Source organism: Mycetomoellerius zeteki, unplaced genomic scaffold (assembly GCF_001594055.1).
Source record: "Mycetomoellerius zeteki isolate Tzet28-1 unplaced genomic scaffold, Tzet1.0 scaffold96, whole genome shotgun sequence".
Taxonomy (NCBI): domain Eukaryota; kingdom Metazoa; phylum Arthropoda; class Insecta; order Hymenoptera; family Formicidae; genus Mycetomoellerius; species Mycetomoellerius zeteki.
Genome location: NW_017257999.1, coordinates 1,893,999 through 1,918,269, shown reverse-complemented (window position 1 = coordinate 1,918,269; position 24,271 = coordinate 1,893,999). Strand labels below are relative to the sequence as shown.

General features: G+C 32.2%; 5 protein-coding genes across 8 annotated transcripts; 2 read left to right on the top strand and 3 right to left on the bottom strand.

Moving 5' to 3' along the window:
• Positions 1-978: 978 nt before the first annotated feature.
• Positions 979-5,328, bottom strand: LOC108730743 (protein DENND6A). Of its 3 annotated transcripts, XM_018460640.1 has the most exons (11): positions 4,908-5,328; positions 4,472-4,795; positions 4,062-4,392; positions 3,676-3,948; positions 3,413-3,598; positions 2,554-2,801; positions 2,293-2,483; positions 1,968-2,236; positions 1,681-1,893; positions 1,493-1,606; positions 979-1,086 (listed from the first exon to the last, which is right to left on the bottom strand). In XM_018460640.1, exons 3-11 carry the CDS (start codon positions 4,224-4,226, stop codon positions 1,075-1,077), a joined length of 1,671 nt encoding a protein of 556 aa, XP_018316142.1. In that variant the 5' UTR covers positions 4,227-4,392; positions 4,472-4,795; positions 4,908-5,328; the 3' UTR covers positions 979-1,074. The 3 variants fall into 3 exon arrangements, with proteins under 3 accessions (XP_018316142.1, XP_018316139.1, XP_018316140.1); XM_018460637.1 differs by having other exon boundaries at positions 979-1,606; XM_018460638.1 differs by having other exon boundaries at positions 979-1,606; positions 1,968-2,233.
• A 394-nt stretch (positions 5,329-5,722) lies between these two features.
• Positions 5,723-6,910, top strand: LOC108730735 (uncharacterized). Its single transcript, XM_018460628.1, has one exon. It carries the CDS (start codon positions 5,774-5,776, stop codon positions 6,908-6,910), a length of 1,137 nt encoding a protein of 378 aa, XP_018316130.1. The 5' UTR covers positions 5,723-5,773.
• An 859-nt stretch (positions 6,911-7,769) lies between these two features.
• On the bottom strand, positions 7,770-13,949 carry LOC108730739 (oxysterol-binding protein-related protein 9). Its single transcript, XM_018460633.1, has 13 exons — positions 13,830-13,949; positions 13,469-13,684; positions 12,707-12,931; positions 12,532-12,607; positions 12,092-12,181; positions 11,888-12,005; positions 11,623-11,732; positions 10,139-10,168; positions 9,889-10,051; positions 9,377-9,651; positions 8,887-9,281; positions 8,166-8,393; positions 7,770-8,091 (listed from the first exon to the last, which is right to left on the bottom strand). The coding sequence occupies exons 1-13, from the start codon at positions 13,935-13,937 to the stop codon at positions 7,999-8,001; spliced, it is 2,127 nt and encodes a 708-aa protein (XP_018316135.1). The 5' UTR covers positions 13,938-13,949; the 3' UTR covers positions 7,770-7,998.
• A 931-nt stretch (positions 13,950-14,880) lies between these two features.
• Positions 14,881-18,766, top strand: LOC108730749 (WD repeat-containing protein CG11141). 2 transcript variants are annotated; one of them, XM_018460647.1, is made up of 10 exons: positions 14,881-15,235; positions 15,692-15,921; positions 16,020-16,175; positions 16,259-16,390; positions 16,475-16,635; positions 16,703-16,838; positions 16,917-17,217; positions 17,302-17,464; positions 17,591-18,447; positions 18,529-18,766. In XM_018460647.1, the coding sequence occupies exons 2-10, from the start codon at positions 15,697-15,699 to the stop codon at positions 18,615-18,617; spliced, it is 2,220 nt and encodes a 739-aa protein (XP_018316149.1). In that variant the 5' UTR covers positions 14,881-15,235; positions 15,692-15,696; the 3' UTR covers positions 18,618-18,766. The 2 variants fall into 2 exon arrangements, with proteins under 2 accessions (XP_018316149.1, XP_018316150.1); XM_018460648.1 differs by having other exon boundaries at positions 15,682-15,921.
• A 1,095-nt stretch (positions 18,767-19,861) lies between these two features.
• On the bottom strand, positions 19,862-21,325 carry ATPsynO (ATP synthase subunit O, mitochondrial). Its single transcript, XM_018460715.1, has 4 exons — positions 21,233-21,325; positions 20,966-21,010; positions 20,493-20,603; positions 19,862-20,414 (listed from the first exon to the last, which is right to left on the bottom strand). The coding sequence occupies exons 1-4, from the start codon at positions 21,251-21,253 to the stop codon at positions 19,968-19,970; spliced, it is 624 nt and encodes a 207-aa protein (XP_018316217.1). The 5' UTR covers positions 21,254-21,325; the 3' UTR covers positions 19,862-19,967.
• Between the last annotated feature and the right edge of the window lie 2,946 nt (positions 21,326-24,271).

The window sequence follows — 24,271 nt, the reverse complement described above, 5'->3', positions numbered from 1 at the left end:
ATATATATGTATATATTTGTCACACTTGCGCGATAAATATATACATATATATGTGTGTTGTTGAGACTCTATTGAAAGTATGATAATATATTATGAATATTATAATGAGAATATAATGACGCAAGCATTAAGATAAAACTATTGAAAAAAATTATTAATGTAATTGGGAGAATGTAACAATAAAAAAGTCGTAAGAAATAAAATAAAATAAAATATTACCTCTTATAAGCTAATGTTTCTTCTACCTTAGCACCCCGTTTTCAACAAAATTACCTAATTACAAAATACCATCCTAATAAAATATTTTTAAATAAAGATCTTTATGGAAAAAAGATATAAAAATTTTATAATACTCATATCAAATCGTTTACATGTAGATATAAATATAATATTTAATTTAATATCTTATTATGTATATTAAAATAAATTTTTATTATATACGTATCATTTGTATCAATATTTACAGATCTCAAAAAAGGTATGTACATTACTTGACATTTCAATCTCATACATTCCACTTGAGTTGAAATTCATACTTATTTTCATGAGATTATCATTATTGTTATCGCTGACTACCCCAAGTAGAGTATTTACCAGTAATTGATAACAAAAAAAGATCGCCGCATATATAAAATTATTGATCGAAATTACTTGGTCGAATAGAGGATGGAAGCTAGTGAGTTGGCATTATGAAGAAAAGCAAATAACGCTCGCGCGCTATAATCAGTCAAGCTTAATAGAGCAAGCTCACAAATTTACGAAATAGCATGATTCAAGTATAAAAGCGTTGACATACTTAGCCCTTTGAGTATCGTGGGCGAATATACGTGCAACGCATTTCTTTTCTAATTTATCCACGAAATAATAATAATTTATCCATAAATAATTTATGTACAAATAAATTTACGTAAATATGTATAAATAAATAATACCATAAGAGTTTAAGGCAAATATTTTAATAAATCCAACTATGTGTCGTGCAATCTCTTGATACTTAAATTTGATGCAAAAAAAAGATCGTGTTACCACCAGCTGAGTTCCGGCCACACTCTGCACTGTTCCGTACTCAAAGGGTTAAGTGATATGCTTAAACATATAAGATAATGTTTCCACGATTAATTTCTCATATATACAAGGAATTTACTTCATCAATCCGTTAATTTCGTGGCGAGTATTACGAGTTACAGATTAAAGTACGTATATAACAGCATCCTCTTTTAATGTAACTCATCGTATACTCAAACTATAACTTTCTCGTTCATTCATTTACGTTAAAGAGGAAGGGAGTAGAGCATTTAAACTATCATAGATATTACGTCTTTTTGAGTTGACTTAAATACGTTCCAGGCTCTTAGAAATAAATATAACGCTAGCGAGTTTTGTAATTAATAACGTACTCGTACCGTCAAGATTCATGCCTTAAAATCACCTTTAAATCATCCGGCAATACGTGAGTAATGTCATTTATTCTCTCTCGCAGTTTCTCTCTTACCGAATTATCGATTGGTACGTCATCAATGCAGCTTTTCTCCAATTTCTGGCGAATTCTAAGAATCATATCGACTACTTCCACCTCTTGCTTCCCTTGCACCCACGTTTTTAAATCCTGTCCATGGATTATTATATTGATTAAGAACTTATAATAAGATTATGAAAAAATGTAAAAATTAATATTCATACCGCCTGCGATAATTTCTCTAACTGTTTAACTTGCAACTGCTGACTCAACTCCATATATCTTGTGTGAAACCATCCGGAGAAGTTCGGTGATCGAAAGAATCGTTTATAGAGTCCTACCCAATCGCCTTTTATACCTGTAGTTAATTGAGGACCGGAGCTACTTAAACTAGCTAGGAAGTCATCTGGATTGAACATTTGTGGTGTAGGAGTTGCCTGAAAAAAATCATTAGTATCACAATTACATAAACTGATTCTATAATTATTAATCTCTAGTAACTGATTTATACCTTAAAAGGTGATATGTTCTTTTGCAATGGCATAAGGGTCGCGATATATCTCTCAAGCGGAATCATGAAGCTTTCTGTGAGCTCTATCAGATGACGTTTCAAAAGCGCAGTCTGCACTTCGCCCGGCCGTTTTGTTTGAATACCCCTGAACAATTTCTTCAATATAGTTTTGTCTTTCTGCAGGAAAGATTTGTACTGAGTGTAAACGCCAGGCTTCGAGTCTAGCACCTTCAGATTTTCAGATCTCTTGATTTTATATTTCTGATCTTCTGAAATATCAAATCTTGAACACATATCGCTAACCATTAAGCGCCATAGAACTTACCGCTATTGTTGCCATTACTTATCCGGATGATATGCGGCCAGTGTTGCAGTGTCTTTGCAAAGAATGGATTTGTCACGCCCAGGATCACAGCAGGTGGCGTCGGAGAATCTGTGGTGTACTCTTTGAATTCTGAATCATGAATAGTGAAATACGGCCGATGATCCGCACAATACTTCAACGGCGAGATCATGCTAGAGAACGTTTTCCGGTTGTGCATTATAAATGTATGACAAGTCTCAGATATTTTGATTTGATACTTACGCTATAAGCGCTTGAACCATCTCGGAACATGTAGTCGGTGAGCTTGCCATCACAACGATTGGTTCACTAAGAAGTACTAATTCCCATAATAAATGCACGTAACTAACAACACTGGCTAAACTTCGAAACATGTCGCCCTCATAGGCTGATGTCAGTATCAGTCTTCGTGTTGCGTGCACATTGGGTGTGTGCTCCATGGCAGCAATCGTTGGAACAGCGGCTTTGTAATTTTGATTTGGGATGTATGTCTAAAATAATCATAATCCTTTTAATACACAGACAACATATATTTGTCAAGGTAAATTATAAATATTTTAAAAATTTCGTGAGCGTATTCCTCAGGATTGGTAAAAAAACATGTTTTAAACAGTTTAAAACATGCTAAATTAATGTTTTTAATATGTTTTAAATATGTTTTTTTTTATAGCACTGTTTAAAGCATATTTGAAGCATTAAAAACATTATTTATATATTTAAGAAGAAACACAGTACGTTTTATTAAAAAAAAAAAAATTAGTCTTTACCAACTCTGAAATTCCTAGATAAAAAGGAAGAACAAATATTTTTATGAATAGATTAGATAGCAAATACTTTGTCGTCAAAATAGTAGACACAAATAAATTTAAATAATGATTGAGTCATGTATATGTCATGCTCAGGCATGTGGAGAATAATGAAAGACATTTTGAGCATTTTTGTAAACAAAAAAATATCCATTTAAAGCTTTTAAACAAAGTCATTATTTATTGATACTATTATATTTGTGTTCATTATTTCAACAACGAAGCATTTGCAATCTAATGTTCAATATAGAAATATATATTGCATTTTTTAATTTATAACTTTTAAATATATTTACCTGGAATAACACTCCAATAAGAGGTAAATGAACTATTTGGCCTGGAACTGGAGGAGACCAGTGATCAATCTCGCGCACCACAGCTTCCATAACTGCTATTCCAGTCTCGAAAAATTCCGGTGCGATCAAAGCACATAATTCACCGAATAGATTGACAAATGGCAGTTTTGTAATTATGACAACACTCTGGAAGCATGATATTAATTACAAATTAAATAAATATAATTACAAATTAAATAAATTGCATCAAATTGTTGACACACCTTTTGAAAATATCCTCTTGGTAATGATTTATCCTTCACTTGTCGGAAATATATGTATCCCCAATAATAATCTCTATCAGTTTGTAGAAAAGAAGGTGATTTCCTGTCATATTCCTTGAGAGCATTAGTTTCTTGCATCGTTTTACTACTTTGTCTTATTCTTACATGATACTGAGTATCTCCCATACATCCAGAATTGGAATCGGGAAAGGCTAAGTAACAAACATTGGATCTCTCTTGTTCCGATAATTTAATATGACTTGGATAAATCGCCTGTCACACATAAAAAAAAGAAATATTCATGAAATATGATTAGCAAAAGCATTTCATTTTATTTTGTTAATTAAATATTAAAATAATAATTCTGTAAATGTGTATGGTCACACCTCTATAGCTTGACCCAATTCGAGATCGAAAGTAACGATGCATATACAATGCACCCAATTAGTAAAACGTTCCCATTTTCCATATACTATTTCTTCCTTAGTAGTTTCATTATTCAGTCCTTTACTTGTTGAGCAGGAAGGAACTGACATTGTTCTCTTTTCCATTTATTGTACTTATTGTTAATCTAATTACTCGTCTTATATATTATTACGTGTCATTCATTATTGTACAACATGATTATTTTCAACTGCATGACACTTGCACTGGCACTTGACTAACAATTATGTCATATTATAATTGATCGCTTGAAGATTCTGAATTATCTAAATTCTGAAATATAAAAGCCGTCTCAATATTGTAAAAATCTTAAATAAATCTTTGACAAAATCTTAAATAAATATTGACTTACCACTATAAATATATATTTGCATATTATTCAATATATGCATCAACTATAAATCTTTTCTAATTGAACTAACTCTCAAACATCTTCTATGATTACGGTTAGTCTTGAAATTATATACCCTGTTTGGCAATACCTAAAAAAAATTTAATTTGCATATACGTCCTGTACTCCAGGAGTTTAATTGAACCTTCAGTTTATGAGGCCGAGACAAAGGCTGGTCCAGGCAAGAGTAGGCACGCTTAATACCAGAGTGTATTTGCTCGTATCAATGTACTTAGACGTACACATGTTGAAACCTCCATATGTTTCCCGTCTCTGAACAACAATCTATCAAACAATATACCAGTCCAGCTCGCAGTATAATCAACGCGAGGGTGATTAAATCGTCCAAGCGAGACAGCTGTGCACCTTGACATTCGCATACACACGCGACACTCACCCTTGCCTGATCGAAGAGAGTCTTCATAGCGTTTGGATATCAGAAACCAGATGTTTATAACCTTCGTATGACAATCCCAAGTTCAATCCCAAGGATCAAAGAATCAGTCTCATACCCGTTATTAGTACTTGCTCGATAACGTTAGACAAATCCTTCTTGAACAGCTACTTTATTGACTTTATTCCTTTGTGATAAATTACTACCAAATCATCACATTTAACTTTAGTGGAACGCACCCTAGACCTGCCTAGACCTCAAATTGCCGCTAACTTGCCTCCAGGGCAATGCAGGAATTCCAGTCCAGGATACCCACCAAACTGAATTATAAACTTTCCCCCTATTTTTGTAGATGGTGTTACTGTACGCTATACACACACACACACACACACACAATATATATATATATACATACGCATAATATATGCATGTGTGATAGCACCGTGGGCAGCATTGTCAACAATTATTTAGATATAATTCCTGAAAAATAATTTGTGGATCCACAGAATCTACAGGTTTCTCTCTGCTGCAATCTTGCGAAAAGAAATATATTTGTATAAATTATTGTGGAAGCATTAATACTTTTATAACCTCACATATGTGATTGGCAAGCACGTGTCATATGGAAAGATGTATATGCAAGGTATATCGTTAGTAAGTATATTTCTTTTAAAATTATGTAATAACTTACATTATATTAATTATTGTATATTTATTGTTTTATAATTTAATAAATTTATTATGCAATTTAATATATTAAATATATATGTATAGATAATAATATAGAATCATATTTTACATTGCATTTCCAGAACTATGGAATGCGTTACTACTCCACGATAATGTGGTTTTATTGCTGAAATGAAATTATGGAGCTTATCACATTAGAGCTAAGACCACGCTTGCAATCCTGCAACGTATTTATTTCTATGCAGAAAGATCTCTGCTTAAAAAATGTTCGAATTAAACTCTTGGAGAGTACCATAGTGTTAATAGTAGAAAATTGTAGTATAAGCTTCTCATTGCCATCTGTAAAAGTTATACCTACTTCCTTATCCATGTTAAATATAATGAACAATTGGGTCTGCTTCCGCCTACAAACTGTACCATTAGAGTCTGCATTTGGATCTTTCAGTACAGAAGTAATGACTAATTTGAATAAATTAGTTCAATCAAATACTCATTCGCAGTCTATTGTAAATGATATCAAATTGTTATTTGAATCATCAAAATGTACTATATTATGCACCTGTTGCAAAAATGTTATCTCGAAGTTGATTAGTTTTAAGAGGTTTCTTCCTTTACCTGATGCAGAATACGATCCTGACGAATGGTTTTGTTGTAAACACAGTTGCAACTCTGTCTCAAATAGTGTGCAGCCACAGGAATCTGACTACTTATATGGCTCTTGCTTTTCTGTATTACATAAAAATACTTTTGCAAGCAATGTATGTACAGATAATAAAACGTTGTCTTGTAATAAATGTTTGTTACACATAGGAACATTTCATGCATATAATTTATTCAAGATATGGAACTGTTGCATAGATTATAAACCAGAGAATAGTACATTGTCTATTACGAATGCTACTAATCCACTCAGTGATTTTCTAATATTAGTAAAAAGCTCGCTGACCGAGATTTTAGGTGAAGAAATTATTCTGCAAACATCTGTCGGCAAACAGATGCATCGTCTTTTGATAAAGCCAATGGATTGCAAATTAAATTTAATTACAGAGCCTGATTATGTTACAGTCTGTGATACTGACACTATATCCTTACGACAAAAATATGCTGCCAAAGTTTTATACAAATATGAGAAAAATGAAGAGTTTACTGTAATCACTAATTATTTGAATGTTAAATATCATGATGTAGGTTTGCCTTTAATAGAAGCTGGATTAAATTATTTGTTATCATCAACAAAACGACTACCTCATGTTTATAGAACTGCTGCTATAGACTATTTTCTTGGCTATATTGTCTTGCAAGAAATCTTGAACTAAATGTCATATAATTTATTGTCTAACAATATTAATTTTTAAACATTACATATATTCTGTACATCTATTTTTATACACAATAAAAAGAAATAATTGTCTACTATATATATATATATATGCTATATATTCCTCCTCATAAGCATAATACAATAATAACCCATTAGACAAACATTTAAATAACTCATGAATTTTTAATTCTGTTGGAAAGGGATATATTTAATTTCTCTATTTTTAGAATATATGATAAGAATGTCTATCTCATTAAAAGAAAATCATTCAAGCACTTTTAACTTTTTTCCGAATGTTATGTTATTTGTAAAACAAGTATATACATGGGAAAATTATGGCAATTACAAGTAAGAATAAAATACTAAGTATCATTATGATATATTTCGTTTTGTGCATGGGAAATGCATAAATTTATTTCTGAAGTCCATAATTTTGGAATGTCAGTCATTCCTTACATGTTGGAAATTTATATTTGCCAATAACAAATCCGAGGTTGCGCAAAAATAATTAATTCTATAATCTTAGAATATCGTATTATTTACGTCCACTAGTGACATCGTAAAACTTTTGTATACAATATGGCATGCAATCTATACAATATGATGTATACAGGTTTGCGTAAATTGTACATAACATTTCTTTTCTCATAAGAAATTACAGCGTCAATAAACATATACATATAAAAAAGACTTCACATACGTACACATATTTGAAACGTGGATATAAATTGAAACTTACGATATCTATGTGTGAAATTACTCCAAGGATAAAAGAAGAAGAAGAGAGATATAATTATATCATAAAAATTCGTATTCTATTATTGACAAACGTTTTTATTAAATGAAACTTAAAATATGATGCAAAAAGTAAAATAGTAGATAATATTGCGTTATCTTTTCTACATTAAACTAAGAGTGGCTAATACGCATAAAAATATTTGCCAAAATCGCTTGAATGTGAAAGTGTACGTTTTCTGAATTAAACCTGATGTTATATATAATTTTTACAGGCAGTAGGCCACGATTTTTGTTCTAGTATTGTGCTGCATCTAAAATTGTCACGTAATATGCATGTATACATAGTTAGGTAACATTCGATTGATCATTAGAACTGTGTATTCTGTCTATAAGAGGTCTTATGTACACCCAGCCACCATCTTTGGTTTCCTTAAAAAGCTGTTCAAGAAAAAAAATGGTTGGCAATAATTATGCAACAGATGAAAAGAATCAAATAAAAATCGTCCACTTACTTTTGTTTGCCACGCTACATTATTCTCCTTTCGAAGCCGCGCTTCTTCTCGTTGTTTCTGTTCGATTGTGCATTTTGCCGCTGTAGCTTTATCCATATCGTTGATACGTAGGCCAACTGTCACGTCACGCCATACTCTTCGCGATTCATATTCATCTTGCTCACATACTGTTTTAACTAATTTTCTTTCCGTAATAAGTTCTCTCACGTCAGCGAACATTTCACTTTTCTGCAAAAAAAAAAGGATATTATAAAATATTAAAAATATAAATTAGACCAAGAATTAAAAATAAATTAAATAAGGGAAAAAATGCTATTTTCGATCAAAGCGGTGTTTAATAATTCATATGTCAAGGCTGGGGACAGTTTGAAATACAAGTATTTGAAATACAAAATAGAAAATACAATTGTTTTAAATCAATAAATAAAAGAAGGGCTACGAGCCAATTATAATTATACAATTGTTTTACAAATATTGTTCTTTAAATAAAAGTATTTTAAATATATGCCCAGTCCTGTCATATATAAATTTGCAAATACACTTTAACTTATTGTTTTAACAATAATTAAATTTACATCCATGAATGATTATATAATATATACTAATATTCGTTATTCACAGTAGCTTACTATGTAGGACGTGCAAATAGTCGAACTGTCCTACTGCAGCATTTAACAATGAATATTAATATTACATTAAAATTCTAATGTTTTTAACTTACACCATCCAATGTCTTCACTTCCATTGCTCCACTCCATTCTCCATTTATAACAAGAAACGGCTTTTTATCTCCTGCTTGAAAGGCTTGACACGTAATTCGATTTCGTTTACCGCCGTAAAAAGGTTTCGTTAAAAATTCTACCGTTGCATGATAACCAGTTTGTACGCAATTTATTGTTACAGTTCCTCCTAATTCTATCCATGGTATAGTGAGAATAGATCTACCATAACCGTTAGGGAAAGTTAAAACGTATTCCTCCCCATGTTGTAGCACATTTACCCAACCCTTTCCCACGTTATGCACCCCTATACTTAAACCCAGGAATTTGCTCTTCGTCCAAACATGAGCTCCGAAACTAATTTTTTTTCCAACATGCTCGGCGTAAAATGCACTAACTGCAATCAAACAATATAATAAATAGATGAACTATTTCGTATGATACAGGCAGTTCGATAAAACGATCAAATGAAAAAAAAAAAGATTCCTATACCTGGTGGATGGTGAGAAACTTGTTCAGCCACAAAAGCAAGTTGATTCTCTCTGCACCATGGTACAGGACCATCTGATACTAATTTGCTACCGGATTCTGCAGCGTTATCAAAAGAATTAACATTAGGTATGTTCCAATGACATCGAAAAATTTCACCTAATACAGGATTGTATGGCTTCTTAGCCACGCCAGATTTACGTCCTGCATGAAAACTGCACAAGTACCAACGAATTACTTGCACCATCCTCTCCCGAGGTGTAGACATATCTGCAATGCTAATTTAAGAAAATGGAATTATTTTCAAAAACTTATTACAAAACGTTAAAACAGATGTGACAATGTTAAGTCTGTTCTATTTAACTAAACTTCTTGCCTAGTTCATCTTTTCTCTTTTTCTTTTCATTGTGAAAAGAAAAATCAAAAAGATGAATTGTGCAAGAGGTTCAACTAAAAAACAGACCTATTATGTGTGTGCATATTAAAGTCTTATTAAACTGGATAATTAAAACTACCTCACAAATTGATCGGGATGAGCAAAGTAATCTGCATACATCTCAAGGAGTGATCTACGCTCTAAGATAAACGTTGGCAAAGCAACTCTTGTCAAGTCCATACCAATCTTCACCTGGGACAGAAGATGAGCCACGACTGAGCCGTGACTCTCCATGGAATCCACTGTAGATGATAAAAGTAAAGAAAAGAAATATTAATAAGCAGAATTACTTTCTATAATACTGTATGCTTGATGTGACTATTACGTACTTTCTGTTTCGCTTTCTTCTTCGTAGAGAGCTGCAACAGATATAAATTCACAGTTTAAAGTATGAAAAATACTTGCAAGAAATGCAAAATCTGGATACTGCCAATTTTAGCGTACAGGTCTCCACAACAATAACATACAGCATACAGAAAAATTACACAAAAATTGCAAGATCTTAACCCAAATTTTCTACCGCATCTATACCCATTGCACACAAAACTTACGACTTGAAGTTATGTCCAACATATTGTCTGGCTAAGATAGACCAAGTATCCATTCCTAAGCTCCTTATTCCCGAATTGTGTTCTATTAACGTAAAGTACTCAGTTGGACACTTTGATTTGAAGGTAAACAGCAGAACATAAAGTTCAACCACAATTCTTCCTTTTTACACATCATCATGTCAATGAAACATTCTGTCTTTTTCTATTTATTCACCACTTTAAAAGAGACATGGGAACTCCGCGAGTGTTTGCTTGCGAAACGTCAACTTATACGTCAAATAGTTCAGTCCACGATCGCAGAAAATCAATAAGTCACGGTTGATAAAACAGGTGAGTATACTAAATACAACCTGCATTATCAACAATAGAATATCACAAAGTCAGTGCGTCCAGATGACTAATAAATTTTATTCGTAATTTATTTTGCAAATACAAATGCATAAGATATTCTTTACAAATCCTATAATCATATCTACTTTATCTTGCCACTTAAGTCTTTTATGTACCCAAATATATTCCACAAATTTTTTAACAATGATTAAAAATCACACATAGATTTCAAAGAGAAGGAAGTCATTTTTTGTTCCTCGAATAAACGTACTTACCTTTCATTTCCTGCCAACGACATGAGAAAAAGAAATTGTATAGGCTTGTATATAGCTTGTATATAAATTATTTTATAACATGAAGTTTCTTTATGTAGATATCTGAACATGAAATTTTGAACCTTTAACTAGATACATGGCTGGTATTTCATGTCTAACGCCCATTTCCATCAATATAAATTAATTTTAATATCAATTTAACTTACTTTTTATCCTTTTCTAGTTCTAAGAATTAGAAAATAATAAAAAGTAAGTTAAACAGAGATTTAAAAAATTAATCTGCATTGAACATGTTATTTAAAATCATTAGGTTTCCAAAAAATCCATTACGTCTAGGCATAATTTTCCTTAAAAAAACTATTAGTGGAGATAGTTTAAGGATGCAAAACTATATAGAGCCTACGAGACTGAAACATCAATCTGCCACTTGCAGAACATTCAAGCTGACCAAAACATGAAATACCTACCTGTCTAGTTTCAGGTAGCTAAATCTGCAAGTATATACAATTTTTATAGAACAATATTAATTTCTAAATCTTTTTCGATGTATTACTTTAATAAATAAAACGATTGCTCGGAATAATTTTTATTAAAATAGAAAGCAAATAGAAAAATAAAAATAACAAAACGTATATTGAAATGTAGGTATTGACTCACCATCGTAATCTACTGATCCATCGCCTTTGATAGGCGGCAGAGGTGGCTCTTTACGTTTATCTCCCGTGACACTTTCGATAGACGAATGTAATCGCTCATTATCCGAATATCTAAAAAAAAAATTTATATATTTTCGAATTTTTTATCGAATTTTAAAGATGAATTCTCTATAATAAAAAAAAATGTACCAATTAATGTACTACAAGAAAGACTGCACACATAAAGGGCGGATTTTATTTTTAGATAGAAATTAACTTATACTTACAACGTAATATGATTCTGGACTGCCGGAGTTGGTATTTCATCCGCGGCATCAAAGTAATCGTCATCCTCATCAGAAGACGAATATGAGAATTGTGGTACTGGTAGATCCCTATCAACAACTAAAGATGCAACATGATACTATAGCCATTAATAACATTGAAATATGTTTAATTAATTAAAACGTAGAATAAATGTTGCAATTAACCATTTGATAATGTAGGTACTCTCGGTTCCACGCATTCGGAGCCTAATTCAATGCCAGTTTGCACTGTCGCTTCTGGTGCTCCAGCTGCAACTACAATTAAGCTTCTTAGAAACATAGTTATTCAATGCATTCATATAAAAAAAGAAATATGACTTTTTTCAATTAGAAGATCACGAATAAGTCTTGATATTTTTGGAACAAATAAATCTCAAGTTTTATTTGTCACTGATAGCCAGAATAACTGACATTGAAAATGTCATTCTATCTTATTTGTTCTTCTATTTTTATTTCATTTGTTTTTTTCATTGTACTTCTTGATAATCAAGAGAGCCAGTAGCTACGGGAGAGGGAAAAATTCAATGAGCCTGTAAGGAGGTCGGTTATTTTCTTGCGGGCCAGAGAGAGAGAGAAACATTGTATTACATACATATAAATCTTACCATGAGGAAGTGAAGGTGAGACATGTATAGAATTTGTTGGTCCTCTATATACTCCATTAACAGGTATCGCCGTATTCTAAAAACATTATTCAAAACATATAAAATTACAATTACATAATAAAAATTATCATAAAAAAATGGATATATAATGAGGTATATAAAAAGATACAAGTACCTTTGCAATTTGCAATTGGACAATGGTATGTTTAACGGAATTAAGCATGGCGTTAGCTTGCGATAGAATATCAGAATACTTCTTCTGCTTTTCTTCATCTTCAGCCGCATTCCTTTTACCTTCAATCAGTTTGATCTGTTCAATCAAAAGTTGAAGATAAACATCAGCTTCAGCTACCTTGCGATCAAAATCATGCTTAGGTGGTGACTTCTTAGGGTCCCATCTCTAAAACAATTAATTTATATAAATAATAAAATTATCTTACATTATATCATTTTACTATTCTTATGTCGTCGTATTAGAAAAGATGTAACAATTATTTTTATTTTTCATGTGTAGGTCTGTTTTTTAATAAAAACTGATGTATATTGAATTGATATACACTTTTGGTACTTAAAGTGAAATAGATATATATTTGAAATTTGATGAAAAAAGGAAATTCCTAGTGCAGTTCAGTCAGTGAGCTCTATAACATACTGGAGCATGCCATCGAGGAGTGTAGATGTCTCAATTCCTAAACAAGGACACTTTGCAGAATTGGTATTGTCTTCTTTGTCAGGGATTTGCTGATTAGCTGTTGCTGTTTTACTATCACGAGTAGAAAAGAATCAGAAATATTGTTTGCCTTCCTTTTTTCCACGGTTTTCTATAGTTTAGTATAGGAAAGGCACGCTCCAGTATGCTATAAAGCTCACTGAGTTCAGTGAAGTAATAAAAACAAACTTTATTACATTATACATGAGTCTGCATTTGTATACATACTGTATGAGAGTGGCGGAGTATTGTGTCTTCCAAAGCACGAACCCAGCGTTCTCGTTCCTCGCCATTGCGCGTTTGAAAATGAAATGTTTTTGGATCATCCTTGCAGGAGTTCGTTGTTATAGTAAATGTACTATCATCTTCGTCGTCGATGCCAATAATAGCGCCTCTCAATCGTACGCAACCACGACGTGCTCCACGCATCATCTTCTCCTTGCTCTGAAGAGGAGAAACAAAAGAAAATAGATCAGAGAGATAACCTAAAGATCACTTGAGAAGAACAAAAAGGTGTTAAACGTGCAACATATATTGTGAGAGAAATTGGGAATGCAATGCATCAAACGAGTCATATGGGTATCCTTACCGTGTAATATGACAGGAGGCCTGCATTGTCGTCCAAAACAAACCATCGATATTGCCATCCATTAACAACATTCGTCCACTTGCTGAGCGAACCCTCCATCGTCGACATGCTTATTTATTCCTTCGTCGATCGACCGGTATGAACTCTTACCGATTTTCGCGTGTCTCACAGCATATCTTCGACGGGATCACATATAGGCTCCGAATAACGGAATATTATCGCGTCATCCTGTACGATCTTGAGTACAAATCATCGGATCGTCGCATCCTGCATTTGCAGATTAAAGTTCGGTTCATACGTCAACTAAATACATTCCGACGTATTTTCATGAGAGAACTTTCGTTCTAAAGCAACATTTCTAAGTAGATATCCATACATATTATATGTTTACGATTTCGATCCGATTAACTATTGGCGATCAACTTATATCAAACGATATAAAAATCCGGAAAAATTCTTACTTGTGAAAGTTAAAAAAAACTTCCACAATCAAATTTTTATTATAAAAGTTGGATTGTATTTTACTTATTTTTTACATTTTATTGAAATTTATCTACCAGAAATTATAACAAAAAGATCGATTGTGCCAGCTTGCCAGCAGAGTATTAAATCAAGATTAAAGTTAACCAACATTGATAGAAAAGAACAAGATATATGATTATTTGCAGCAAAATAATTTCCAACTGTTGTCTATTTCTAATAATATGTATGTACACAGATTAACTTTCGAATCATTTTTTTTCATATGAAATAAATAAAACTGTAATAATTCTATCCACATTAAAATACAACAGATATTTGTTTGACATAATTAATCATCGATTAAATTAATCGGAGTTTGAAGAAGTCACGATATATCTATAGTAGAATATGAAGTATATCTATTCTCTGATAGACTGACGTGCACGTGCATTGCTTTTATATGATTTACATCACGTACGCATGAATATCAAACGTCAAACGGATGTTTTATTTCTTGATAGCGTTATCGTGCAAGGTTTACGACTCATAGGAACATAAAGGATTGCAGGTGCAATGGAAGTATAATAGAATACTCTAAGCTCGCTGCTGAAGCTCTAGCAGCTGCAACTGCCACGTAATTAACACGACTGTCATACAGAGAACAGAGAGAGAGAGAGGGGGGGGAGAGAGAGAAACAGAATTCGCAGAATGCGTGTGTTTCCAGTCGTGTCAATTCGTGTTCGTTAGAAATGTCGATGGATACACATATGCAGCAATGTACACCGCTGTGCACACATAATCACGAACATTTATCGTAATGAGACTCTCACACCGCGAAGGAAAGGAGGAAACATAACTTGAAGGGGAAAATAGAAAAAAAGAGTGAAACACCGGTCGATCTCCGCAATCTCCGCTTTCCATTCCTTGTTTCGATTGAAACGAAGGTACATACATATTTTCTGTGTCACATTGCGGTAACTTTATTTAAAGTGAAAACACTGCGTCTCCGCGCTCGTTATTAGCGATTAATTATCGTTTGCTTAGAAATTTTGAATTAGAAATCTGAACTAGAAATTGCTTTCTCTTGACAATAAAGGTTACATTATCACATATAGCTTCTCACGTTTAATGTCAAAATCTTTTGGAAAAGTTCATTCTCTTTCAAGATTGCAGCGGCAAAACTTTGAGCCTGTAAAATGTAATATAATAGTAACAAATTTATTTTTTGTAGCTAAATCAGTATGCACTTTTAGAACTTAAAGTAAAGCAGGTATGTTTGATATTTGACAAAAGCAAGAAAGTTGTAGTGCAGTCTAATGCAGGAATAAAAAATAAACCCTATGTTAGATATTATATTCTAAATATAGAATAGTGATGTTATAATATGTGGGTGTTCATAGTTATAATGACAACACCTATGTGTGAGGATGGTGGACCGTTGAGAGAGTGGGCGCCGCTCGCCGTCCTTCTGCAACAGATACCTGCCAAGATGCAAAATGGTATTTTTATGCAAGACATCAGTTTTACCTGTATTGATGCCCTAACCGAGTTTATCGCCATTGGAACAAATCATGGACTCGTTTATTGGTACAACAGAGAAAAACAGGATCTGCAGAGATTACGTTGCGAGGTATTTAAAAAAATTTCAGAGACCTACTATTTCCTTATTAAATAAAATTGAACCCGCAATTGATTTGATAGAGCAATATCCTTTTTCTCTTATCGCAGAATATAAACTCCAAAATTACGTGTGTACAAGTGATCTCCACAGTTGATTACATGGTTGCAGCAGGCAATGAACACGGTGTTGTTACAGTTTTTCAAATTCCTAAGAATCCACCAGACTCATTGCCAAACAGTTTAAAACCAAAACAGAAGAAACAGGTAAATTATAAAAATGAAACTTATGTACATGCACATGTAATACAAAAATGATGTATGAATATCTTGCTATTATTTTTTACAAGGTTGAAAGGTACAGCATAAGTGGCTTGCATAATACTGCAGTGACAGCAGTGGAGTGGTCTAAGAACGGTATGAAATTATTCAGTGGAGACAAAGACGGTTTAGTAGTTTTAACAGAGATTGATTTTTATATGGTAAGTAGATACCGACAGTTTTTTCTGATTTCTTTTATTTTCTCATAAATACGAATATTTTGTGACACTTGATACTATTTGTAGCATTTATCCAAATCATCGAAATTGTTGAACGAAAAATATTCAGTAGTACAATTGAGCTACCAACAGGGCTTGCTACTAGTCTCGACAACATTACGTACAATTTTAGTGAACAGAAATGAAAATGGAAAAGTGACACAAGTTGGCCAAAAAGAACGTAAAACGTTAGTATCTTTATATTCAATTTCTCATATTCATAAAATAAAGAAATATAATATTTTGGTACTTTAGATTAGGTAAATTAGGAGCAGTGTTCGGTTCTCGACAAATTTATATGCAAGAACCGCTAATCTATGCAAGTAGACCAGGATTACGTTTATGGCAAGCTGATAAGGCTGGGACTGTACTGAAAACACTCATATTTAAGGTATCAAGTTAACATACATATGCATTCATACTAAGTTATCATTATTTTATGTTATCAAATTATAAATATTCTTAAAAGGATGCAGTTAGATCGGGTCATACAGAAGTGGCGTTATTAAATCCTGCACCCGAAGGATCGAAAAAGAATCGTGGCGAACCTTCGTTTGGCATCGTGTTACCGTTTTGTGATGATTTATTAATAACGTACTGTGATGACGTAGTCTACGTAGTAAATCCGAATACTATTGCAATAACATCGATTATAAACGATTTACGGCGCGTTACTGATGTGGCTTGCACTAAAGACGAAATATTTATATTGGAAGGAGAAAGAAATATTTTGCGAATTGCCTATTATCCGGAAAATGATATTTTTGCAGGTGAGCATAATTATTGTTTCTCCAAATTAAACATAATTAGATATAAGATTGTCATTGAATTATCTTTAAACTATTTTCTTACAGAAGAAACAAGAAAGACAATGGATCCTTTATTATCTTTTGCTGAATACAGTAAACCTGTTACTAATGGTATACTAGAACTAACTTCGAAATTAAAGGAAAGTAGTATAGTGCCAGCTATTCCTTTTCCTAAAATCGATCCAACTAATATTGTTCAATCTGTAGGGTAAGTAAAAAATTATTTCTAGAATAAATAAGTATATATGTTTATAAAATCTGTACAACATATTAGAATTAACAATTAATCTTTTTTTCAATATGATTAAGTTAAAAGTAATGAATCAAATTGTAGCATTGTGCCAACTGTTGCTGTCGATACTGACGATGTGGTTATAAACGCAGAAGAAGCTGTGGAAGTGCCGCCGATAGTTCCAATAGATATAAATACTCCACTTGTAACTAATATTAACAAAATACCGGAATATAATGATAATAATAGATTAAAAAGTGCGGAAGACGTAAAGAGCAGCGATCGCCGAGAGATATTCCAAAGAATTGGTCAACAAGAATTTGAGGACGTCGTTTTCACACCCGAAAGGAAGCAGAAAAAATCTCGGAATAAAGTAATGAATGGAAGCGAAAGTGTCACAATGCCAGATGGTACTGATCATTTATCGAGCAGTCTAAGCACTGATCATGTGAACACTAACAAAACAATGACGACCCATTCCTCTTTAATGCAAATTAGCTTTGATGATGATTTTATATTGAAGCCGGATCGAGATTTAGAAACAATTCAACGAGATGTGGAAGACAAGGAGAAACTGTTAGCAGATCTTCTGGATTTTGATTTATCTAAATATATGACAAGTAGTCGAATAGACAAGGATGACTTGAGTATATCTAATCATATGGATACTATAACATGCATCAATTGTAGCATACATTCCAACAATGTGGTGAACGAAGAGGAATCAGTTACGAACGAGGAAAATGAAATTGTCGAACAGAGCGATCATACGGGAACTGAATCAGAGGATGAAGATGTCAGTTATCGCACCGAACTGAAGCTATTAGAAGAACTTGGGGAATGCAGAAAGACTCTTTTACAAAATAAATTGGACGATACTCCACCAGCTGGTAATAATTTTGTTGATATTCGAAAAAAGCCGCCCACGAATCAAGACGTATTAGAACATCAATTTAACGGTAGGTAATTAATGGATTATTGAAAATATGTAACGTATAACACGATCAGCTGCGGATATTAAAGTGTTCTTGTGCATGCAGCTCTGGCAAAGGAATGCGCCACATCCGTTCTCGAAGAAGAAGAAGATTGGGTTTTAGTTAAGGATGATATACCATCGATTATGTTTTAAGCAAAAATCATACGTAGTAGTTGCCTCACGTCTTGTACATATGTCAATATATTATTAAAAAGTAATTAGAAAGTAATTAGAAAATTACGTGATATATGATATAAGAATGGTTTTGGAGTAAATTCTTTCACTACGAATTTTTTCTTCTATAGGACATGTTTTATTAATTTTGTGAGAGTTAAATATTTTTTTTATTTCAAACGCCAACGTATAAATTATTGGACGAGATAGAAAAAATACTGTTTAAAATATTTTATAATTTTGGATATTGTAATATCAGGCACACACATCAAATAAATTATTATCGTAAATAAGGATTAAGTCCTGAGACGTGCAATTATAGTTATTCTCATTAACAAACAAAATTATATTTCGTAAATATTATCGAAAGATAATACTAGTCATTGCTTGAATTTTAACATAATAATTGTTTTAATTGTTAATTATATATAATTATTAATATATATTTTGTGATTAATGAATCACAAAATTCGTAACCTTTTACGAATTGCATAATATGTAAATTATAATTGTTTTAATTCCATTATTTAATATAGTAAATTCAGTAATCACTTAAGCTTACAATTTGTTGAAATATATGTATACGTATATATTTTACTATTTTGGGAAAGCAATGTATAATGCAATTCTCAGGTATATATCATATTTAACACGTATTTTGCATAATCAAATAGTATTTTTACATAACACCAGTCAAGCACACAAAAATATATTATTGGTATGATATATCATTACCACTCAATATCTTATTATAAGTTGTTACAATTTTTATTTAGCAAAAGTTTTACGTACTCTATGTGACATTCATCATTGATACATTTTTGTATTATAATGTTTTAAGTTTGCATATCAGACAAATAGTGATCTTTAAGACACTAGGCTTAGTATTTTTTACACTAGTATTTACTTATTGTTATTGCTTGTTCGTCTCTAGTTTCTAGTATAATTCTGTTTATATGAGTGGAAGAAATATTATATAACATGTGAGACTCTTACATATTGCACGGCTCTAAAATATATCACTTCGCCACGCATTATTAGTACATTGCAAGATACGAAAAAATACAAACGATTGTTAACGAATAATTAAACATTTATGTAAGTGTCAAAAATAATTAATGCTTTATCAACTATAAAAAATAAAATGAAGTTTTAAAGTTGAATTACTATATTTTTTTCCTATTAACATATTCGTTTAATATAAAGAATAATAAAATTGCGGATTTAGGTTACTTGATTATACTTTATTTCTGTTCGATAATTTACATGATACTCGAATATATGAGTATGCAATATTTTACTTCATTTCTTCATATTGCTATGCTTCTATTACGCCGGGGTTTCAATGAGGTCAGTGTACATTTTAATTTTGCTAGCGATACTCATGTCTATGTATCTGTCACCTACTGATATTATCATACCGCCAATGATAGAGGGATCTACTTTAGTAGTGAGCAGAGCGGTTTGATCTTTCTTCAATAAACGCTTCAACGTAGATTCCAGTTTTGTCTTAGTATCGGCATCAAGTGGACTTGCAGTAATTACTTCGCATACTATTTCTCCTCTGTTAGCAGCCATAAGCAGCTTGTACAGATTGATTATTACATTCATTTTCCCCAATCGGCCATTCTCTGCGAGTAATGTCAGCAGATTTTCGGTGGTTGGATTCATGCCACTCTTACTTCCGATGGCTTTAAAAGCTTCCACCTTATCTTTTCGCTTTATTGAAGGATTTTTTATAAAGTCGATCAGTATACTATCTTTCTTTAGGAGACCCTGATTCAAATACAACCACAGATTAATATTGAAATAAACACCTGATGTACAACTTTTTGTTTATATATATTATCATACCTGGAAGCTGATTAAATCCTTCTCCACTGCATCCAAAACCTTTTGTTTAGACGCAGCTGAGAAAAGAGCTGTGGCATATCTACCTTCTAATCCAAAAACTTGAACTGGAGGCTGCAATAATCAAATAGAATAAAGATAATTGACACATATTATATATAAACAATTGTTTATGGAATTTATATTATGAAATGCTACGAAACAATTGAAGGGCTCGCTGCAACAGTGGGCTAATCACATTTTATTAAAACAAAAAAAAATGAACTCTGAAGTGGAAAAATACAAATATCACTAAATTTAGAGTTCATTTAATCTGTTTTTATAAAATATGGATTAGCATTGTTATAGGAGGGACTTCTAATTGTAGAATTCAAAGTAAAAGTATACAAAATCACTTCTAGAAAGTTTATGGGGTTGATTCAGGGACTTGTCAACTATCAAGAGTAAGAACGTAGTCGCTTGTCAAAATTAAATACCTTCACCAGCTGCTGCGCGGCAGTTGATGTGGAAAAGGTACGTGTCTGAAATAAGAATCATTCGCATTATTGACAAATAGTCGAGCCGAGTAGTGAAATACTTAAAAAACCGTGTATAGTACGAACGATAAATACACTTTGATTTATGTGAAAATGTACGTTATATATTTATATTTTAGACTTATAAGCGCTCTAAACAGTGAAAGCTGATCTTAATGCCGGAGCAATCTAGGAACGTTTTAACGTCATAACGCGTAATTTACTCACAATTAATCTACCAACAGACATTTTTATAAATCTTGCAGCGATCAAAGAAACAAAATTCGGGCTTCAAGCAGCCACCATTATATAATGCGAGAGTGTATAGAAGCCAGGTGGAACCTAAAGTCACTAGATTTATAAATTTAGTGACTTTAGTGGAACCCGTTTAGTGGCGCCTCTGTGTGTACAAACATTGAACTGTGTAATCACGAATATTTTCCAGCGGATAACACGACGTGTATTTTCTCGGATTTGTCTCATGTATCATATTATTGTAAGTATTAAAATAAAATGAGGTAACAATAGGTCTATTCGCGTTGCTTGAAATCCCTCAAAAATTTTGAACTTAAAATAAGATAGATATACAGGGTCATCGAAAAGTATCGGATCCCCCTAATATCTTCAGTTAGAATGCATTTTGGAGAAAATGTCCAATAGCAAAGTTGTATGGTTTCAAGCGAGGAGTAAGATGATGACCTTGACTTTGATCTTGACCATGTCCTTTAAGGTCATTTCAAGGTCAACCTTATTTTTTTAAATGGAACCCCCTACATTTTATTGCATATTTTTATAGCTTATCTCGAGAGCTTTCCAAAACACTATAATAAAACATTTTTTCATTAAGTACTTTTTGAGTTATAAAGGTTTGAAGTTAACAATTCTTACTGAAAATATTAGGGGGATCCGACACTTTTTGATTAATGTATTTTCTTTAAACCAATTAATTGGTCTCATTATTCCGCGCACAAAAGTATTAATTCAAAGTCAAGGTCATCATCTTACTCCTCGCTTGAAACCATACAACTTTGCTATTGGACATTTTCTCCAAAATGCATTCTAACTGAAGATATTAGGGGGATCCTAATACTTTTCGATGACCCTGTATATTTAGACAAGGGGATCCTAAAGCCGTCTGTATTACCGACTAAATCGTAATTTTTGTATAACAAATACTTTTTTCTCTTTCACAGATTCGAAAATCCTTTTCCAGGATTAAAGTATACACATTAGTACGTGTTTGTGAGGTAGAATTTATGCCGAAAACGACAAAAAATTTCGACTTAATTCCCTACGGAGAACGAGAATCTAGTTCGCCTCGTATGCGTGAGATGTCGCTAGGGTCTACTTTCGAAAGTTGCATGAGTTGCTTTTAGAATTTACGGTGCATCTAGGGTTTGTAATGCAATTTCACGTTTCTCGTTACATTAGACCGGTTCTTTTTAGCTGAATTTGCACGGTTCATTTTTTCTTTTTTTCTCTCCAATGTGGAGAGAACTCGTGCAAGAACTTTAGCTAAAAAGAACAGACCTATTACATACATTTTAACACTATAAGTACCAATGTTTCGTATTCACTAAAAAATAAGTAAATAAATTATTTTTTATAAACCAAAGGAAGCGATAAAAAATATTTTATCAGTAAAGAAATAATTATTCAGCATAATCATTGAAAAATCAATAAATATCAGACATCTATATTTTATATATAATATTAATCTAAAAAATAAAAATGGTCAATAATTATCGCTTAGTAGTATTAGTGTGTGTTAATTATACGAACTTGCGTTCGTGATAAACCAGAATGGAGAAAGGAAAAAGCATAGGAGAAAGAGAAGGAGAGGCGAGAATACGACGTTTACTTTTGGTGAGTGTACTTTTCTCTCCAGTTTTCCAAAACTTTTTAACCTTTAAGTGGGGTGGCCACAGCACTTCAAATATAGTTTTTTTTTAATCTTGTTCTGGAAAAGGAAAATAAAAAGTATTACTCAGAAGTTTCAAAGTCCATTACTTTTATATTTCTCTATATCTCATATAAGAGTACGTATAATTAATCTTTAATACACACGATTGGCGTTATTCGTGTTCTGCGCATTTCTTTTTTTTTTAATATACTAGGAGCATCAAATAAGCAGTTATAATATTATTATACAAATTTTTATTATATAATATTTATATACAATTTTTAAATATAATTATATTATATAATTACAACCTTATCTTTTTTAATATACAATCTTATAATTATACCTTAGACACTTTTAAAGACGTTAAAATATATGTAAGAATCACATAATAATTTTTGTATACTTGTAAAAGCGATGTAATAAAATTAATCTGGAGCACGAATGACGATCATCGTTTGTATATAAATAAAAAAAATCAAAAAATCGTCGTGTATATTAAAGATTCATGTAAAAAAAATATAACTACAACATAATATAGTAAATATATAACTCTACACGTAAAAGTTTTTAAAGATGCTCTGAGCATCTTACTTACCAACTCGTATCTTTAAACCACCTGTCTACTTAAAGATTAAATCTATCGAGCTCCGTATATTATGTCCTTGATTCTGGTGAACTATATTCAAAGTTTATGTATTCATAGCATCGTGCAGCTTGTTTCGGCCGAGATAAGCGGTGTATGCCTATTTTTATTAATGCAGCTTAACTTATCTCAATTTAATTTACTCCTTATACTTTTTTTAAAACTAGAAGAAGATAAAAAGTAAGTTAAACCAAGATTAAAGTTAATCTAGATTGGTAGAAACAGGCAGTAGACGGTTTATTTTTCATCCCTTAATCATCAGTTCCACGATTCTGGAGCCAATCGAGAGAAATATTTGTACGTTTAGAGAAGAGAGGACAAGATATAGAGGAAGACAAGAAAACGACGGATATAAGGAATTAAAAAGATGGAAGCAATAATGATCTATTCGTTTCGAACGAGTTAAATTTATTTCATTTATTTCGTCAACGTGATACATTATATTTCATCTTAATTTGATTTCGCTATTTACTTCACTTTGCGAGCCCGAGTCGGCTCCTAACGCTCACTTTCTTTTTTCTATCACCTAAAAATACGATATATTAGCGCTAATATCTTTTTTTCTTCATTAGTGTTCCCTCAACGTAAAATTCGACGAAGTGAAATATTCGAGTAGTTTCGGTCCCCTTTTTACACCGCGATAAGCCTAAAGGAACGCAGAGACAGTCGAATCGCCAATTCGAGATGTAACGATCGTCTCCCGGAGTAGATTAGTATC

Excerpts from the sequence above, each read along its gene's own strand:
- LOC108730743 (XM_018460637.1), bottom strand. The coding sequence starts at position 4,226 with ATGGAAAAGAGAACAATGTCAGTTCCTTCCTGCTCAACAAGTAAAGGA. Across the intron at positions 3,949-4,061 it reads AATTGGGTCAAGCTATAGAG|GCGATTTATCCAAGTCATAT; the intron begins GTGTGACCATAC and ends TATGTGTGACAG. Across the intron at positions 3,599-3,675 it reads CAAGAGGATATTTTCAAAAG|AGTGTTGTCATAATTACAAA; the intron begins GTGTGTCAACAA and ends TCATGCTTCCAG.
- LOC108730735 (XM_018460628.1), top strand. The coding sequence starts at position 5,774 with ATGGAGCTTATCACATTAGAGCTAAGACCACGCTTGCAATCCTGCAAC.
- LOC108730739 (XM_018460633.1), bottom strand. The coding sequence starts at position 13,937 with ATGTCGACGATGGAGGGTTCGCTCAGCAAGTGGACGAATGTTGTTAAT. Across the intron at positions 12,932-13,468 it reads TACTCCGCCACTCTCATACA|AGATGGGACCCTAAGAAGTC; the intron begins GTATGTATACAA and ends TAATTGTTTTAG. Across the intron at positions 11,733-11,887 it reads GTCCAGAATCATATTACGTT|ATATTCGGATAATGAGCGAT; the intron begins GTAAGTATAAGT and ends TTTTTTTTTTAG.
- LOC108730749 (XM_018460647.1), top strand. The coding sequence starts at position 15,697 with ATGACAACACCTATGTGTGAGGATGGTGGACCGTTGAGAGAGTGGGCG. Across the intron at positions 17,218-17,301 it reads GGAAAATGATATTTTTGCAG|AAGAAACAAGAAAGACAATG; the intron begins GTGAGCATAATT and ends ATTTTCTTACAG. Across the intron at positions 17,465-17,590 it reads AATATTGTTCAATCTGTAGG|CATTGTGCCAACTGTTGCTG; the intron begins GTAAGTAAAAAA and ends ATCAAATTGTAG.
- ATPsynO (XM_018460715.1), bottom strand. The coding sequence starts at position 21,253 with ATGTCTGTTGGTAGATTAATT. Across the intron at positions 20,604-20,965 it reads CCGCGCAGCAGCTGGTGAAG|CCTCCAGTTCAAGTTTTTGG; the intron begins GTATTTAATTTT and ends TGATTATTGCAG. Across the intron at positions 20,415-20,492 it reads AGGATTTAATCAGCTTCCAG|GGTCTCCTAAAGAAAGATAG; the intron begins GTATGATAATAT and ends TATTTGAATCAG.